Source organism: Mya arenaria, chromosome 3 (assembly GCF_026914265.1).
Source record: "Mya arenaria isolate MELC-2E11 chromosome 3, ASM2691426v1".
In the NCBI taxonomy this organism is placed as follows: Eukaryota; Metazoa; Mollusca; class Bivalvia; order Myida; family Myidae; genus Mya; species Mya arenaria.
The window spans coordinates 44,126,400-44,145,567 of record NC_069124.1 but is presented as its reverse complement, the minus strand read 5'-3'; the positions used below and the strand labels follow the sequence as shown (position 1 = coordinate 44,145,567).

Sequence of the window (19,168 nt, the reverse complement as noted above, 5' to 3'; positions counted from 1 at the left end):
ATAATTTTAAATAAATAAATAAATGAATGAATGAATGAATGAATGAATGAATGAATGAATGAATGAATGAATGAATGAATAAATGAATGAATAAATAAATAAATAAATAAATAAATAAATAAATAAATAAATAAATAAATAAATAAATAAATAAATAAATAAATAAATAAATAAATAAATAAATAAATAAATAAATAAATTAACAAATTAATAAATAAATAAATAAATAAATAAATAAATAAATAAATTAATAAATGAATGAATGAATGAATGAATGGATGAATGAATGAATGAATGAATGAATGAATGAATGAATGAATGATTGAATGAATGAATGAATGAATGAATGAATGAATGAATGAATGAATCAATAAGTAAGTGAGTGAGTGAGTGAGTGAGTGAGTGAGTGAGTGAGTGAGTGAGTGAGTGAGTGAGTGAGTGAGTGAGTGAGTGAGTGAGTGAGTGAGTGAGTGAGTGAGTGAGTGAGTGAGTGAGTGAGTGAGTGAGTGAGTGAGTGAGTGAGTGAGTGAGTGAGTGAGTGAGTGAGTGAGTGAGTGAGTGAGTGAGTGAGTGAGTGAGTGAGCGAGTAAGTAAGTAAATAAGTAAGTAAGTAGGTAAAGTAAGCTGCTGGTCGCACATGTTCATCAATCGCTATATGGGCCGTGTTTAGATGCGCCACAGGACGCTGACGACGTACACTGGCAATGCGGAGGATGACCAGCGGGCTCTACCCTCCAGGCTTCTGCGTGAATGGTGTGAATGTCATGAACGTTTTTAGATGATGTGAATGTCGTGTATGTCGCGAATGTCGTGTATGTCGCGAATGCCGTGTATGTCTCGAATGTCGTGTATGTCGCGAATGTCGTGTATGTCTCGAATGTCATGGATGTCGCGAATGTCGTGGATGTCCCAAATGTCGTGGATGTCGCGAATGTCGTTGATGTCGCGAATGTCTTTGATGTCGCGAATGTCTTTGATGTCGCGAATATCGTGGATGTCGGAAATGTCGTGGATGTCGTGGATGTCGCGAATGTCGTAGATGTCGCGAATGTCTTTGATGTCGCGAATATCGTGGATGTCGGGAATGTCGTGGATGTCGCGAATGTCGTGTATGTCGCGAATGTCGTGTATGTCTCGAATGTCATGGATGTCGCGAATGTCGTGGATGTCGCAAATTTCGTCGCTGTCGCAAATGTCGTGGATGTCGCGAATGTCGTGGATGTCGCGAATGTCTTTGATGTCGCGAATATCGTGGATGTCGCGAATGTCGTGGAGGTCGCAAATGTCGTGGATGGCGCAAATGTCGCGAATGTCGCGAATGTCTTGGATGTCGGGAATGTCGTGGATGTCGTGGATGTCGGGAATGTCGTGGATGTCGTGGATGTCGCGAACGTCGTGGATGTCGTGACTGTAGATGAGATTGCACCTGATGCGCATAGCGTGAATGTCGCGGCTGTTGTGATTGTCGTGTTGAACGTTTTGAATGTTGCTTATATTGTAAATGCTATGAATGTTGTTGATGGTTTGATTGTTTTATGATGTGGGTGTTGTTATAAGGGTTTGTTAATGTGGAAAATTGTTTAGAAAGTTATCAGTGTGTCAACTGTCGTGAATGGCGCGAAAGTTTTTAACGTTTCTCAGAGCATTGAATTAAAATGTCGCGAATGTCGGTTAGACCTATCATTGATTGTCAAATGTAAAGCGGAATGCATAATTTGACAAAGCAACCACATTTTTGTCTCAAAAGTAAACAAATAACTCATATGTCCACATGCAACTTTCATGAACCTAGCTTGCATACTTCTTGAGTTATTCAAACAGAGGTATATCCACAATTTTTATGAGAGAGCAAATAAATGAATAACTAAATATTTCCTAAGTTTATCGAAGTGTTTGATGAAACTAATCACCTTATCAAACTTCGGCAATAAAACGAAGGCGGGGCTCTTTAAGCGGCATAGACTGCCCTTTGATTTATCTAAAATGGTGTAGTAAAAGAAAAGTTATCTTTGATTTAAGTCTTTATTTTAAACAAAATGTTGCCTTCCGACGTAGCATGTATGACGTAATTCATCACGTGGTATACACACAATGAAAGTTGGTTGATAAAAGACGTCGAAACGGAAGAGGGGTCAAGTTTTCGCATGAACTTTTTGGAGACATTATCTTAATTTGGATGGCAGTGATCGACAAAAACGTCGCACCACTTGCCGCGGAATAAGAGCCTATTCCTATATCAATGCGTTGGCAAGTCCATTACGTGTGCGTGGTGCTGGGTGACGTCGTCGTGAATGACGTCCTAATTCATCCCAATTGTTTAATAGGGTTTAAATCCGGTGACTTTGAGGGTCATTCTAGTGTATTAATGTTTTTGTAGGTAAGACGTCCATTGTGATTCTTGCCGTATACGGACGGGCGTTGTCGTGCTGAAAGGTGAGACGTTGACGTTGACGTCGCATCTTTGGCATAACAACAGGCTGCAATACTACGTCAATATATCGTCTGCTAGTCACATTTCCCTTATGTACAATGAGTTCTGACCGTAAACTATGGTTTATGGCACCCTACACCATTAAGGTCCCCCGCTCCTTCCGTATCGATCGATTTCCAGAATGAGGTTCCTGTTGAATCGTTACCCAACACGACGATATACTCGCGCTCGGCCATCACATCAGTGTGAAACAAGTTAAAGCGTGATTCATCACTAAACACAAAATTCTTCCAACCACGCCTTCGAAGATGATTCTGAGCCCAGTGGCGCCTTGCTCTTCGATGACGTTCGGAAAGAATGGGTCCGGTTAGGGCGATGTCAGCGAATTTGATAGTCTCTGAGACGTCTAGACACAGTTCTTCGATGTATCGGCCTACCACGAGTTCCGACGATCCCGACAGCGGCTGCTTGTGCCGTCAAAAAGCGTTCGCGTAAATGCCGTCGACGTATGTATACGTCTTGATGCGAAGTGGTTAGCCTAGGCGCACCTGAGCGAGGTCGGTCATTTACCGTTCTAGTATCCCTAAATCGTCTCAAAGACGCAAAATAGCAGATCTACTCACATTTAACCGAGTTGTGAAAATAGACTGAGAAACACCAGCATCGAGTTGGCCTAAAATCCTAATCCGATTTTCAAAATTTAAACGTGGCATTTTTAATTTCGGTTACTTTTGATAATTTTGTCGTGTATTCTACTGTAAATTGTTCATAAAACACAGTAAGTGCTTAAACAACACATTCCTTGAGGAGATTTCGATTATCACGGGCTCGAACCCCGATTTGCACGTGCACAAATAACCAATGAAGCGGTAAGAAAATGCAAAAGGAAATCCACCTGTATGTTTAGAAAAGGACAAGTTATGCACCAGTCATTTATAACCACGCTCCCTCCCCCACACCCCAGGTCAAAGGAATAGTGGGGACTTTGACTTACGGTTCAGCATACCCCGGGTAAAATCCCCGCCCTGTGGGGACAAACAGATGGTAAAATCCCCGCCAAATGCCCCCGCACCCCAGGGAACCTAGCTTAGGCCCGTTTCCCGCTATATTTTAGCGAAGACAAAACCACCTCATTAACCCGGCACTGCGGGGCCACCCGGAAGGCTATTTTCCCCAGCTATCCCCGGTATACCCCGGACCTTTTTTTTTGGGGGGGGGGGCGTGGTTACAATTGACTGGTGCATTATGGGGATATGTTTTCGATTTCCACGATTGTTTTGTGACATATTATATGTTTTATTACAATATATACATGAGGCGTTTCTTTTGTCCTCTAGTTTAAAAACCACAATTTTTGTCACACTTAATGGATATATATCTTGCATTCTTTCCAACTGGCCTTCTATCCTCTTAGCAAGTTTCATGAATGACAAAGTAAAGCATATTACTTCGTTTTTATGCTCAATACTTCATTATGATCTATATCTTATCTTTTCGGATATTCAGGGGCGGGTCCAGGAATTGAAGTTATAGGGGGCGTCACTTTGGGTCGCAACCTTTTGCCATGCGCCCCTCCCTCAGAACTGAATAATATATTATTAATATAGTTTAATGAGTTGGCAGGGCAGATTGGGGGTACTTCCTCCAAAAAAACATGTGAACAATTCCAAAGTCCAAAATGGTGTATTTGAGCGTATTTAATTACCCTTTTTCCTTCGATATTGCCATAAGAAGTAACTTGGACAATAAAGGGGAGGGGAGATGACGGAGCACCCCGCCCTCCCCCTCCCCCCTTGACCCGCAAGTGATACTGTCTTTATTTTGAAAGAAGAGTTGGCATTCGTTCAAAGTTAACAAGGAAGTACAATGAAAGAAGTATGAACATATCGTCAAGATTGGTATTGTATCGATCACGGAGTTTAATCAATTTAAAACTAAAGACAAAGCTTAAATGGAAAGTTAACCAAAGTGTGGTGTTTTAAAATGGGAAGCGGTGCATCAGCTGCTTTTACAGGAGAAACATGTACGTATCTTTTTCGGAATGTATGATATTACTCGAAGTATATACTTATCTATTTCATATTAAGTATTTTCACCCATCTGTAGTTTTATTTTTAATTATCTAGTTGAATTTAGGCAAATAAACGAACATATTCTCAACCAACTTTAAAAGAGAATGTATCGCAGTTTCTAAAATGATGATAAGTATGGTAACAGACGTTAATTCTCATTCTTCAAAAAGTTGTTTTAAAATACATAGTGTTTTTTTTATACTTTAAACAGAATCGGTTTTAAAACTGCAACTAGCAATGGTTAAATATTGTAAGAATGTACTTACAAAAATAAATGGTTTGATTACCATTTGTTTTATGTAAGTACATATTATATAATTACAAGCTTGTTTGTGGTCTACTATACATTGCGTAAACTACCTACTTACTAGGTCAGCCACTGTTTTGTATCTACCGCTTCACATGATTAATTCAATAACGACTGACCGCTTTTTTACTGAAATAAATGTTTATTAGAAAGGTTAAAAAAATACTCAGAGTACAAAATATAATGATGACCACCGTTTTATAGGATATTAAGCAATATTTGTAAAAATATAATTAGTTGGCGCTAACCCCTTTGCTGAGGGCGGCATCGATATATGCTTCGTCATCGTTATATGTATTTGTATAACCTTATCAAAAAAGTATCAAATAAAAAATTAATCTAGTTTAAAAGTGCACAATCGATATATCGATGTTGTAATTGTAGATGGCGAGGTATCGGGCAGGCGATTGGCTGTTACCAACGGCCGTACTCGAGTAACACAGGTATGGTGTCTGAAGCAGTCCATGCTGTTTGTGATAATACCAGGGGCAGTATTCATAAAGCATCTTAAGTCCTTTCATAACATAAATACGTTGCTTGAACCTTTTATTGTCAAATTAAAGGAAATGTATTACAGTCGAACCTTGTTGGCTCGAACTCACAAGGGACCGGTAAAAAATACCTCGAAACTCGGAAAATTTGAGCCAAGCGGAAATGCTTACCTTTAGTCTAAAGCAATCGGTTCTTTACATCCAGTTCGAGCCAACAAGGTAATCGAGCAACGCGAGTTCGAGCGAACGGGGTTCGACTGTAATTTTTCATTAAGATCAGTGAAAATATTATAGTTCAGAAATAATTAACTTTTTGGTTATATGACCAATGAGATACTTAAATTAAGAAAGTACTTTTCTTGAAGTTTGGCCTTCCATTTGTATTCAGGCATGAGCAAATACGAGGTTGAATAAAGCGCTCTGAACACTTTTAATCACCCAACTAGCTGATAAAGAAATTCCTAGGCTAAAAAGATAGCTTTGTTCAAAAGTAAGTTAAATTCATCTAAACAAACATTAAAATTCCTAATTTATAAGCTTAATAAAACCCGATCCAGTATAAACATTATGACACCAGATCGATGCGCAGTCGATAATTTAGCTGGCAACAAACTAATATGTACCGTGTTTTTATTCTATTGCCGACGAAAACGTTTCTGAATAGTGAGTGAGTCGTTGTTGTTTTTCAGTTCTTAGTTTTCTTTGTTTATTTCTATTTATAGAACTAATTTTCGTTAAAGCCGTCTTTGATAATGCACCAGTCATTTGTAACCACGGCTCCCAGGTCCGAGGAATAGCGGACTTTGACTTTTGGTCCAGCCAACCCCGGGTAAAATCCCCGCTCTGCGGGGACGAACGGATGGTAAAATCCCCGCCTAATGCCCCCGCACCCCAGGGACCGTAGGTAAGGCCAATTCCCCCCTATATTTTGCACGAAGACAAAACCACCGCATTCACCCGGCACTGCGGGGACACCTGAAAAGTAAAAACACGGGCCATTTCCCCGGCCATCCCCGGTATACACCCGGACCTGGGGGGGGGGGGCGTGGTTACTGACTGGTGCATAATGTTTAATGTTTTCAAAGATTTCAGAAGTATTCCGTATTTTATCATTACATACTTACAGCTTTTATGGTTTTCACATAACGGTCCTAAATTAACATTTAAACTTCAAGCACAACCTTTTGGATCACATTCATAGATGCGTTTGCGGTTTAAACTTATCTGATCTTGATTTAATACGTCTTACTCAAGGAGATTAATGATGGGATCACAAAATACTTAAGTCAAATCTCAATCTCAATCCTTTTTACCACATTATCACAGCATTTAAGTTACTAAAATTAAATATGTTGTTACACTTTATAAAAGCGCATTTTTTAATAGCTTTTGTTGGTAAAAAACTTTGATCAGCACTCCAACAAAAAAAATACAGTAATTAATGTTATAACTAATATTTTTTAACAATTACTCAAGTACGGTTTTGCAATAAAATTGGCTATGGTGTTCTTCTATGAAAAAAAAGCGTTCTATGTGTAACCATAATATTAACTTTAAGTTAAATATGGAATACCAGCCTAGGATTTTTAACTTTGCATACAGTTATTTCTCTAATTATATTACAGATGCAGAACCCTAATCAAGGGACTAAGAAGGATAATGCACTGATATGTGCTGCTATTGATTTTGGTACCACATACTCTGGGTATGCATTCTCCTTCTACAATAGCCCGGACAAAATACACACTCACTACTGGCCACCAGGACAGATGACTAAGGTACATTATTTTTATTTGTTCTTATCGTATATGCAGACCATGTTCATTGTTGTGCTTAATAACAAAAGATCATCGTCGGCATCCACGGTACTTTCTTCCGTTGCACCCTATACATAACGTAGGACAATTGACTGACAAAATCTCGTTTTAATGAATATGCATGAGGCAGGAGAAACAACTCTTTTTCCAATGAATTCGCATGTTACACTGAAATATAACTCAATAACTCGACAGTGTCAGTAGCCTCCGTGACCGTGTGGTCTTTACTACTACCAAATATTATTGTACTGAGAAGGCGGACCCGATTCAAATCCAGCAATCGGCAGACTATTTTTTCAAACTTAAAGCATCTCGTTCTTTGCGAAACCAATGAAACTGCCTCATTAATTAATCATGATTACGAGATTTTCGTAGCCACATAGCTAACGGTTCCCAACGAAGACATGCGTAGTGTGTATCGGGGGAATCCGACGCTGACAAATGATATGAGTAACTCGTCTCCAGTGTAAACCATGTCATTTTCTTTTATCTGCTTTTACTTACTCATAGTTGTATGACGTCAGAAATTGTTCGTTTAAATCGATCTTCATTTGAAATTTTTGAACAGAGTAGTTTTGGAACATGTATTTGACTGCATTCATTGGGTTGAAACGATATTTGCCATTGATAAGCTTAATTTGTCTTCCTCTTCCTAGTATCGAATATCACTCCGCTCACTCAAGCAAAATAGTCTTGGCAGTTTTCCTTTTCCAATGAATACAATACAATAGTTATAAATACATATTTAAATTACAAAATATATATACGACAGCCTAAGTACACGACAAAATTAAATGGCGCAACTTAAATTTTAAAAGTCTTTACTTTTTTCTGTTGCACCATACGCATTGAATTCTCAATTTGTTATTTGCTCAACAGCCTGCATTATCAGTATATCAACTGCACTACAACTAAATTCTTAGTAAATCTGGAACAACCTCAGTTATCAATAAATATGCTGCACCACAACCTTAATTATCACTATATGAACTCCACTATAACCTGAATTCTCAATATATCCGCTGCACCACATCCTGAATTCTCAGTATATCCTCTGCACCACATCCTGAATTCTAAGTATATCCGCTGCATCACATCCTGAATTCTCAGTATATCCGCTGCACTATAACCTGAATTCTCAGTGTATCTGCTGCATCACATCCTGAATTCTCAGTGTATCCGCTGCACCACAACCTGAATTCTCAGTGTATCCGCTGCACCACATCCTGAATTCTCTGTATATCCGCTGCATCACATCCTGAATTCTCAGTGTATCCGCTGCATCACATCCTGAATTCTCAGTATATCCGCTGCACCACAACCTGAATTCTCAGTATATCCGCTGCACCACATCCTGAATTCTCAGTATATCCACTGCATCACATCCTGAATTCTCAGTATATCCGCTACATCACATCTTGAATTTTCAGTATATCCGCTGCACTATAACCTGAATTCTCAGTATATCCGCTTCACCGCATCCTGAATTCTCAGTATATGCGCTGCACCATAACCTGAATTATCAGTATATCCGCTACATCACATCCTGAATTCTCAGTATATCCGCTGCACCATAACCTGAATTCTCAGAATATCGGCTGCATCACATCCTGAATTCTCATTATATACGCTGCATGACATCCTGAATTCTCAGTAAACCCGCTGCACCCTTAAATTCAGTATTAGTATATCTTCTGCATCACATCCTAAATTATCAGTATATCACCTGCAGGAAAACCCCTGAGTTCTCAGTATATCTGCTGCACCACAAGATTGTTCACTTTTTCATAATTTAGGTTATTTTGCAGCAAATATACTGCTAATCTAGCTTGAGTTGCAGCTGATATACTGATCATTCAGGTCGTGGTGCAGCAGATATACTAATAATTAAGTTAGTGGAGCAGCCGATATATTGACATTCAGATTGTATATATATTATCAGTCTATTACATAAGTGTTCCTCCCGTATCTGCTGTAGTCAAACCCATTAGACAGCTTGATTATTAGTCATAATGTTGAGACTATTTTCAGACGCCGACTGTTGTTCTGCTTGAACCAAGTGGGAACTTTCATTCATTTGGGATGGTCGCAATGGACAAGTACAAGGAATTACTGGATAAGCAGGAGCACAAAGAATGGTACCTGTTTGAGAGATTCAAGATGAAACTCTATGAGAAAGGCTCGGTAAGATTTCAATCTTGACCAGGAAACATAGACAGATTATTGCACGACGAGTTATTATTGTCTGCTATATTTTGCCACGTGACCCTAGGATATGGATACTTCATAGTTGTGGTGTTGGATTTGTTTATTTTTTATTTATTTTTCTTTTGCCACCGTATTTCCGTTAACTACATTCACATTCGCAGATCAATAAAAAATCGTGCCATCATTCAGTGTCTAAACATTGATGTATTTAAATGACAAACATCTTTATCTCAACTCCCAAATGAGTTGTCTATATTTTGTTGTGTTTGCAGACATTGAGTTTAGATCTTCTTACCGAAGATATAACGGGTAAGACCAAGTCTGCCATAGAAATATTCTCCGCCTCAATCAGATACATAACAGATCATCTTCTCAACCCAGTGAATGATTCAGAGAGAATGAGAGGCATTAGTATTAACAAGGACAAGGACATCCACTGGATTCTGACAGTTCCAGCTATCTGGAGCGACAGAGCAAAGGTCTTCATGAGGACAGCTGCTGTAAATGTTAGTGCAAACTACAACCTTTGTTTCCTCTTACTTACTCAATGAACTGTTTCACAAGAAATTCGTGTATATTTTAAGTAAACAAGAAAGTAGATGCGTTAGGTGAGTTTCAAGTACCCGCGCTAGATATTTGATTTCAACCATAATATTAGTTCTTAACTTCTTCTCAGTTACCTCATGATTGTAACTAAGTTCTGATATAAATAAATGTAATAATTTGCGAAGGGATATCTTAATATAGTGATAGTCTTCCTTGTTTTATATCGATTTTATTTTTATTAGGCCGGAATCCCAGAAGATATGTTAAGTCTTGCTTTGGAACCGGAAGCAGCGTCTCTGGACTGCCGAGACTTGTTGGGTGAAGCGGCGAAGTACGTCGGCTACCGATACATGGTGCTGGATCTTGGAGGTAGTGTTTCCAAGCCTTGACTGATGCAACCTTGAACCATTGTTACACTTGCACGTTTACCTTTATCAATTCATGCTTCCACAGGGTCGGATGAAGTCTTCACTTGCACGTGACTCTATCAATTTGAGCACATATCATAATGTACGTTTGAATGGAACTATAATCAAAACATTGAATAACAAATTAGGAAAAATGTATGATTTGATAGAATGTTCTAGGCGCAAAAACGCCGTGTACGTAATCCATGGAACATAAATGGAATCCTTATTTTATCTTCTCAGGAGGGACAGCTGATATAACTGCGCATGAAGTTGCCGACGATGGAAATCTCACAGAGCTACACCCGCCAACTGGCGGGGACTTCGGTGGTACAAAGGTGGATATCAAATTCGATCAGCTGATGAGTAGAATATTTGGTGAAACAGTTTTAAAACGCTTTAAACAAGAGTACATGCAAGACTATTGGGAATTAATGTTGGATTTGGAAAGGAAAAAGAAAATGTTCAATGGAACGGGAAAAATGATTCTTCATCAACCAGTGACTCTGACAGAGTTATTCTCAGACATAACTGGTAGCACGATAGAGGAGACTATATTGAAAACGCCATTCAAAAACAAAGTGCAGTTCAAATTAGGAAAAATATACATTGCTGAAGATATAGCGCGTCAGCTATTTGATGACGCATTGAAGAATATTTGTGAAGCCACTTCAGGAATTATGCAGAAAGTGGAAAAAATTGAAAAGATTATCTTGGTTGGTGGATTTTCAGAATCACCATATCTGGAAATGGTTATGCGAGAAAAATTCAATGACCTCGTTGATTTTCCAAAGGAACCATCAGGGGCTGTGTTGCGTGGGGCAGTACGATTCGGACAGAAACCGACCACTATATCTACTCGGGTATGCCCTTACACCTATGGCATCGCAAGAATGGTGAACTTCAAATCGTTTCATCCTCCTACTAAGAAAGTGACTATTGGTGGTATCGAATATTGCGATAACGTTTTCAATATACACATCTCAAAGGGAACAAAAGTGTCAGTGGAAAACAAACATTTGGCAACAGAACATAAATACTACAGACCATTGCACGAAATGACACAAACATCTATAGAAGTGTACGCTAGTGATAAACCTGATCCTGAATTTGTCGATGAGCCAGGCTGTCGACAAATAGGTCTGGCAGTTGTTGATATTGACCCAACAGGGGACATGGGATCAAGAATATGGGTTAAACTCATATTTGGTGGCACAGAATTAGAACTAGTTGTTCGTGATGAGAAGAGTAGAAAAATTAGTAATGCGGTGTTTAAGTTGTTCTAATATCGTTATCTACGCAAAGTGTTTTAAACAGTGAAATAAATATCTTTTAATTAGAAATATCAAGTAGGAAAGCATGTTCCGTGTATCGTCTGTAGTGATTCTATTATTTAAGAAACTTTCAAAACACGATTTAAGGCTATAGGTGAATACTGTATGATACTTTACTATACTATACAATACGATACTATATTATATGATATATTACAATAACTGTTTTTGTTTCAATTATACATATCTAAAAAAACCAGAAACGATTTTTCCTTTATTTTCATGGTGTTTGTATTTGTTAAAATCTAGACATTATTCAATGAACAGCTTTTTATTACCATTAAAAACGTCAGACTGATATGTATGCTGAATTGATTTACATATGCAGTCGAATCGATCTCAAAAATAGCATTATTCCCACATTTTACCGATCTTGTTAAAAGTACCTTAAGGGCAGATGTGAGTGACAACAAAATTCTCATCCACATACCTTCATGTGGTTTTTATTCGATTGGTTTTCCCCTAAAACATTGTTTGTATGGATTTGGTGCTACGCATATGACACTAGAAGGTATCCGACCTGCATCTAAGCTAGTTCTCAAATAGCTACATTAACAATAATGAAATATATTGGTGCCTCGTTCCCGTACATAATGTTTGCATCAATTGATAGGTAATTGATTAGATATTACTTATATTAAAAAAACATCACCAAAATACATTATGCATTAAGCTACTGCAGTTACTTTATTTGATCTTAATTTTAATGAATTCGTATACAACATTATGATATATAATATTTCAATGCTAAAAGAGCTTTTATACTATTGAAGGTGTAGGGCTAGTAAAGGTTTTTTGACCAGTGGTTAAATGAAATGAAACAATATCTAACAGTATAAACGAGTCAACATAAAACTACTAATCAACTAAGTTTAATACACTGTAATCAATGTATCTAAGTTAGTTGAATACTAGAATTGACGGTTGAACTCGGACATTATTAATTCTGTAAATTCACAAAAAGTACTTCTTTATTCATTGCATGTCACTTAGGTCATAATGGCAAGCTCGTATAACTATTTAAAAACATAAACGTTATAAACAATACAGTGAAAAGACAATCTCACAAGCAGCCATCTCATTAACTGTGGGCTGCCTTGTCAAGGCGTAACATACACTCATCGAGAAACACAGAACGTTAAGTCAGCCTAAAAAATGTTTTTATTGTCTCCCCTCTCACTTCGTCCCTCACAACAAGTTCTAATTCAGTTCCACCGAACACCAGCTTCACCATAATCTTGGAACGCATCTTTACCATCGGATCCATTTCAATTACGGCTTCACCTATTTTCTCACAATCCGGTTCGTCGACATATTTAGGGTCTAATGAATCGCTTGCGAAAACCTCTACAATGATATTGGATACAAAAAGAGACGGTCGAAAGTAAACGTGTTCCTTTATGTCACTCCTTTCCGTCACAGCCACCTTTGTACCTTTCTGAATATGAATGTCAAAAATGCCGTCGCAATAGTCTTTCCCGTCGATGGTTATTTTCTTGTCTGGCGGATTAGAATATGGCTTTTCAGGTCTAAACTTTACCATTCGAGCAACTCCATATGTTCGGGGACAAACGCGGGCAACTATACAACCAGGTGTGTGTCCAAACAGTACTGCCCCTTTTAACACCGCTCCTGAAGGTTCTGACGATACTTCCAGAAGTTTGAAACCGTACGTTTCAGTGAGCACCAGTTGAAGGTGTTGCGACTCGGAAAAACCACCTGCCAGTACAACTTTCTGAATATTTTCCACCTTATTAAGTGTGTTCCTTATGGCATTACTTATTTCATTGACCGAATACTGAAACATTTTTTTCACAACATTTGCATTGATGTAAATTCGGCCAAATTTTATTTCAATGCTTTCATTAAGTGATGCTGCTTCAAGAGCGTGTTCACAAGTGTTGATGCTCTCGAATTCGTACATTTCTATCAATGAAGCTGGAAATTTCATGATGAGTTTTCCAGTTCCATTAAACCTTCGTTTTGCAATTTCAAATTCAGACATCATTTCAATAAACTCCTCAAGACAATCCGATTTGAATTTTTGCATCAAACTGATTCCAAATATATCATTTAACAGCTGCAAGAAGCGATTGTCTACATCTGTACCACCAAAATCTCCGCCAGTTGGAGGGTAAAGTTCAGTTAGGGAATTGTCTTCATTTAGTTCATGTACAGTGATATCAACCGTGCCACCTGGATAAAGGAAATATTAATATATAACAATCTTATAAAAGAACACACACTTTCTTTACATGATGTAAGCACGTTTACACATCGCACAAAGAGAGAGAGAAAGAAAGAGAGAGAGAGAGAGAGAGAGAGAGAGAGAGAGGGGGGAGAGAGAGAGAGAGAGAGAGAGAGAGAGAGAGAGAGAGAGAGAGAGTGTGTGTATCCTATGTACAATTAAGCTTTAGCTTTGATCGTACCTTCGGTGACAGTACTAAATGTTGGTGCCATGTGACCCTATAGCCGATATCATTTGAAATTTATGCGAAGTAAATGACTGACACCTCATTCAAGATATTAACAATCTGTTTGCTTTTCGGTATGTTGTTTACATATTCTTTTCTCGGAATATGGTTTACATACTCTTTTACCGCTCATAAAAACTTCAAGTATATCTAATTAATTAATGGTTGCCAGTTTTACAAAATCCACATTTCACATCCCTCTGGTACCTTTAACTGTGTGCAGTTCTTAAGTTTCACAAACAGCAAAGGCCAAAATACTTACCAATAAACAAATAACAAAACACAAGTCACTTGACAACACTTATTTACATCATAATAAATAAGCGTTAATTCAATAAACATATCTTATAGAAATAGTTCGGATTTGTTAAAATAATGTCTTCGACAAAACAATCGATATTTAAGTTTACCTCCTGCATCAAGTAAAATATATCTGAATCCAACGAATCGTGCATCAGAAATGTTGTTTCTGCTGTACAGGGAAGCAGCTTCCGGCTCAAGGGCAAGAGTCAACATGTCATCTGGTATCCCGGCCTATTTAAAATATTATTCGAATTCGAATTTCAAGAGAGTACCGGTCTTACCTCAAAGGTTTAGTTTAAGCCTTCTATAAGTGACCCTCCTCCCCCCACCCCCCAGAAAATGAACGCGTATCTGTACACAACCTCTGTTTATTGATCTTAATCTTGCCTAATTCTCTGATCAGATCTCATATCTGAGTATCCTTCTGTGCAGTTTGGGATGTTTTATTAAAGAAATGGACCCTTAATGGCCCTGAGCCAATAAACGAATACACAGGAAATTGGCCCATACTGTGGCACCAGTACATTAGCAGGAAATGCACAGCAGGGGATTATCATGCCAAACATTCCTTAAACTACGCCTTTAAGATCAACAAAGTTTTTAACAATCGATCCGCTGTCTAATTGTGTTCATTTGCATTCACCCGGCAGCTCAATCTTTGTCTCGTTTATTTTCTTGCGTCAATACTACTTACTAGTAACACATTATAAACTAATTAGGTTGTCCGGTGAGCGTAGTCGCTTCTCACCTAGGCGACCCGGGTGCGATTCCGGGTAAGTTTGGTATGTGCTCACCAAGCCGGACAAGTGGGTTTTCTCCGGGATCTCCGGTCTCCCCCACAACACAAGACCACACTCTCGCGTAAAATCGTGCCAACGAGTGTGATTAATATAATTTTGTAATAACTTGTTTCACAATCGTTGTAAAATAAATTTGTTTAAACTAAACATTATAAACCATATATCGAACAATTCGCATGTGAAATAGTAACACGCCTATATAGATGGTTTACATAGATATATTATGATCAGTGATTCTTGATGCGTTTGGAGGTTTGGCCAAAAAGCTACGTCAATATTAAGAAAACCAAATGCAAGGCCAAATATTTACATATCAACTGTTTGATTATACCTTAACAGCAGCATTCCTCATAAAAAGTTTTGACTTGTCGTTCCATATAGCAGGTACTGTGACCATCCAGTGGATATCTTTACTCGGTGTGAAGTTTAGACCATCAAGCCGGTTCTTGTCCGTTACCGTTGCGACAAGCTGGTGCACAAAGTATTCTATTGCCATTGTGAAAATGTCAATAGCTTTCATTGGTTTCCCCTCCTTGTCCTCAATTGTTACATCCAAATTAAGGGGCTTGAAATATACAAATTATTGCAATTTTCTCTTTTTGAAAAATATTACTTCTAATATTGTTGTGGCCGGTTTTATTCAGGAAAAAAATGATCTGGCTATATCCAATGTATTAAGATGTTAGCTACAAAAACATATGTTTACTTGGAAACAAACATGTTAATTAGAAAAACGCTGAATTTAGCATATTCCAATTCGAATATGTTAGGCCTACATCTCATAAAACTGTCTCATTATTGCTTATTTAACGTTTTCCTTCTTCATCTGTACTGTCGATTTGTATGTATTTACATTAACATATAACATGTATTGGTTAATCGAAATCAGACCCAACACAAGTTAAAACATTTTTATTGTAAATATCTCACCGTTCCCTTTTCATAGAGTACCATTTTGATCCGATCGAAGTAGAACCATTGTTTATGTTCCTTTGTGTGGAGCAGGGAGCTGTATTTGTCCATGGCTTCTTTGCCAAACGAGTGGAAACGACCATCAGGATCCAACAAAATGACTGTCGGTGTCTTAAAATAAGTATTAAATATTTATATTCTAACTAATAATTTAATTATAATAAAGTAAATCGCCGTATATGGTCGCTGGGTGTAACACAATGGACGGATTTGTCAGAACCTTTTAAGTAGTTAAGTTAAGGTCGATTGTTCAAAACTTTGTTAAAATTAACAACGCTGTTAAACGCCATAGTTGTTAACTTTTAATGATTAAAATATTTTATATTATGTGTTCTTATTCTTGCAAGTAAAGATGAAACAGTAATCTCTAATCATGTTAGAAACACAGATCACAAGTGTTTCTATTTAATTTCCAGTGCAGTGTTAACTTTAACCAAGTTCTGAACAATTGGCCTATATAATGTTTCATAAATTATACATTTTAGTTTTCATGACATTCCATTATTTCTTAATATTAGCAGTGAATCATAAATGTACACCATACAGAAAACATTGATGCAAATCATTCAAGAAGTGCATTGCTGTCGATTTTAATCAAAGCAACTTATCAAGATATTACTTTTAAAATTTCTGAATTAGCAACTAACATTGCATTTTAAATAGCTTTAAGAATAAAGTAAGGGGGTATTAACTAAAAGTCCCTTAACATTGTAATAATACGTGCAGTACCATTATTTCACGATGATATAATGTATGATTGCGAAAACAATAAGATGTAACAATTCCAATAAAACAGACCTTACCTTGATTGATCCATCTGGCCAGTAGTTTGCCTTGATTTCAAGGGGACTGTGGGCAAACGAGAAGGCATAACCTGAGTAAGTTGTTCCAAAATCTATTGCTGCGCATATCATAGCCCGTTCCTTCTTTGTACTCTCACTCTTCACCTGCGGTTATATATTCCAGATAGTTACTATCCTAGGCACCCCAGCGTATCATAACCTTGGGCAAATGGCTAGGGAAACTTCGTAAATCTTGAATACGCATAAGTATTTTCCGACCAATGAAATAGCCGATAACAACAAGGAAAGAATCTCCTTTTTGAAAAGCTATCGGCATATTTAACAATATCCTGCTTAAAACGATTTGTAAGCCGTGATCTCATTTAATTATTTCGAACCGAGATAACATTCGTAACTTCTCGCCCATTTTCGCACCGCATGAAGTGCGTCACATTCAACTAATCAAGCGGCTGAATTTCACCAGCTGATTTTCCCAGGATATCATATAGGTTATGATACGCTGGGGTGCCGAGGATGGATAGTTACATGTTGTTGTTTTTTTTAAAAATGACTTCTGGTGATGCCATCACCTTGTAATTCTGGGAGAGCAATACTTTTGATACACAAACTAAATAATAATCTCAGTTCGATTTATTCTGTTCATTGACAGTACAATAAGGACACAAAATATCGGTTGATGCAAAAAATAATTCTAATGCATGATTATGTTTAACTCCTTTGTCTTTAATGTAAAAAACAACAAATGTGCATGATTTGTCTACAGAAATCAAAGATAAGCCTTTATAAACAGTGTTGATTTTTTAATTAATAGCTACGTGACAGCCACAAATTTTCCATTCAAAATGCACTCAAAAGGCTGATATGTTTTTATTTGTACACAAATCATATGTTTTTTAATCATTAAAGTGTTATGCATTTTTAAATAAAAATACGTTTTCGCATCAACCTGTATGGTGTCCCTTTAAGTTCAACACAGTGAATGTATGATTTCTTCTTTTTTTCAATTCATTTTATTTGCATTGTATGGCTTCTAGCCCAAATACACAATATACAACATGAATTAAACATAATGCATGAAGTTATGATATATACCGACAAACAGCACAGTCAATTTAAACAATGTTGACGTTTTATGGTTAACAGTGCATAGCTAGGGAATATCTATTTACACATTTCTAGGTATTTATCCCTCTCTTTAAGAGGGTAGTAAAGATACATGGCAACTTTTCGAATTAGATTCACATTGTCGTTTGACATCAAAGCATTACACTTTTCAAGAGCTGGATATTGACAATAATACATAGGTAAATATCTCGTTCGAATATCAGAATATGAAGGGCATCATAGCATGAAGTGATATCCATCTTCCAGTACAGTTTCACAATATATACACACACGATATTCTCTTGAGATTTTATAATGATTTAATTCTATATATAACATTATTTTTCACATTCATATAACAGAAATGAGTGAAATGAATACGCATTAAAATATCTTACAGTTTGAGCAAGTTGACGGTTCTGTTGTCCAGGCACTTGGCCATCTAAAAGAACAAAACAACAGGTTATGTAGGGAAATACTGATGGCGTTTTGAGGTAGCTACGAAAAACATTTCATTTACCAAAACGGATTAATTTCAACTAATCAAATGCTCATTTATCCTTATTGGAAGACGATTGTTTGAATAGCAATTGCGAAATAAAATGCCTACCATTTTGCTTCTTAGGTGTCGAAACCGGTGTGCCCATTTTAAATCCAGTATATACAGCGAAATTCTAAGATGTTTGAAATTCTGTCAGGTATAAGTTATAACTCACTGTCACTTTTTTATGATATTTCAAACACAGGCTAGTATTTCATTTCATATTCTTTTGTCTTACCTCGGGGATTAATTCTATTGAACAGCGATTGTACAGCGTATACTATTGGTTTGTTATTTAAGTGCTTCCTAGTTAAATGCACTTAACAATGGTACACAAGTCCATTAAATACTCTGCTAAACTGAACTAATAATTAATTTTGTGTATTTTAATGGAGTAGAAATGCCTGTTATGCATTATATGTAATTGCATTCTTCTGAATTATACAAACTTACACTTACACCAACCTCTCTGAGGCGGATTAAGTGATGCCCTTAAGATTTAAGTGCGATATTTTGTAAATGCAATCAAATAATTGATAGTTTGCTGATTAATCAATA

The 19,168-nt window shown here is 37.2% G+C and overlaps 2 protein-coding genes across 2 annotated transcripts; one reads left to right on the top strand and one right to left on the bottom strand.

Annotated features, from left to right (window-relative positions):
- Positions 1-4,318: 4,318 nt before the first annotated feature.
- LOC128227532 (heat shock 70 kDa protein 12A-like) lies at positions 4,319-12,004 on the top strand. The gene is made up of 7 exons (XM_052938174.1): positions 4,319-4,454; positions 5,195-5,253; positions 6,927-7,079; positions 9,150-9,302; positions 9,599-9,832; positions 10,115-10,241; positions 10,523-12,004. The coding sequence occupies exons 1-7, from the start codon at positions 4,415-4,417 to the stop codon at positions 11,563-11,565; spliced, it is 1,809 nt and encodes a 602-aa protein (XP_052794134.1). The 5' UTR covers positions 4,319-4,414; the 3' UTR covers positions 11,566-12,004.
- A 124-nt stretch (positions 12,005-12,128) lies between these two features.
- Positions 12,129-18,781, bottom strand: LOC128227533 (heat shock 70 kDa protein 12A-like). The gene is made up of 7 exons (XM_052938175.1): positions 18,680-18,781; positions 18,468-18,511; positions 16,966-17,109; positions 16,121-16,273; positions 15,522-15,755; positions 14,498-14,621; positions 12,129-13,809 (listed from the first exon to the last, which is right to left on the bottom strand). The coding sequence occupies exons 1-7, from the start codon at positions 18,714-18,716 to the stop codon at positions 12,752-12,754; spliced, it is 1,794 nt and encodes a 597-aa protein (XP_052794135.1). The 5' UTR covers positions 18,717-18,781; the 3' UTR covers positions 12,129-12,751.
- Positions 18,782-19,168: the final 387 nt, after the last annotated feature.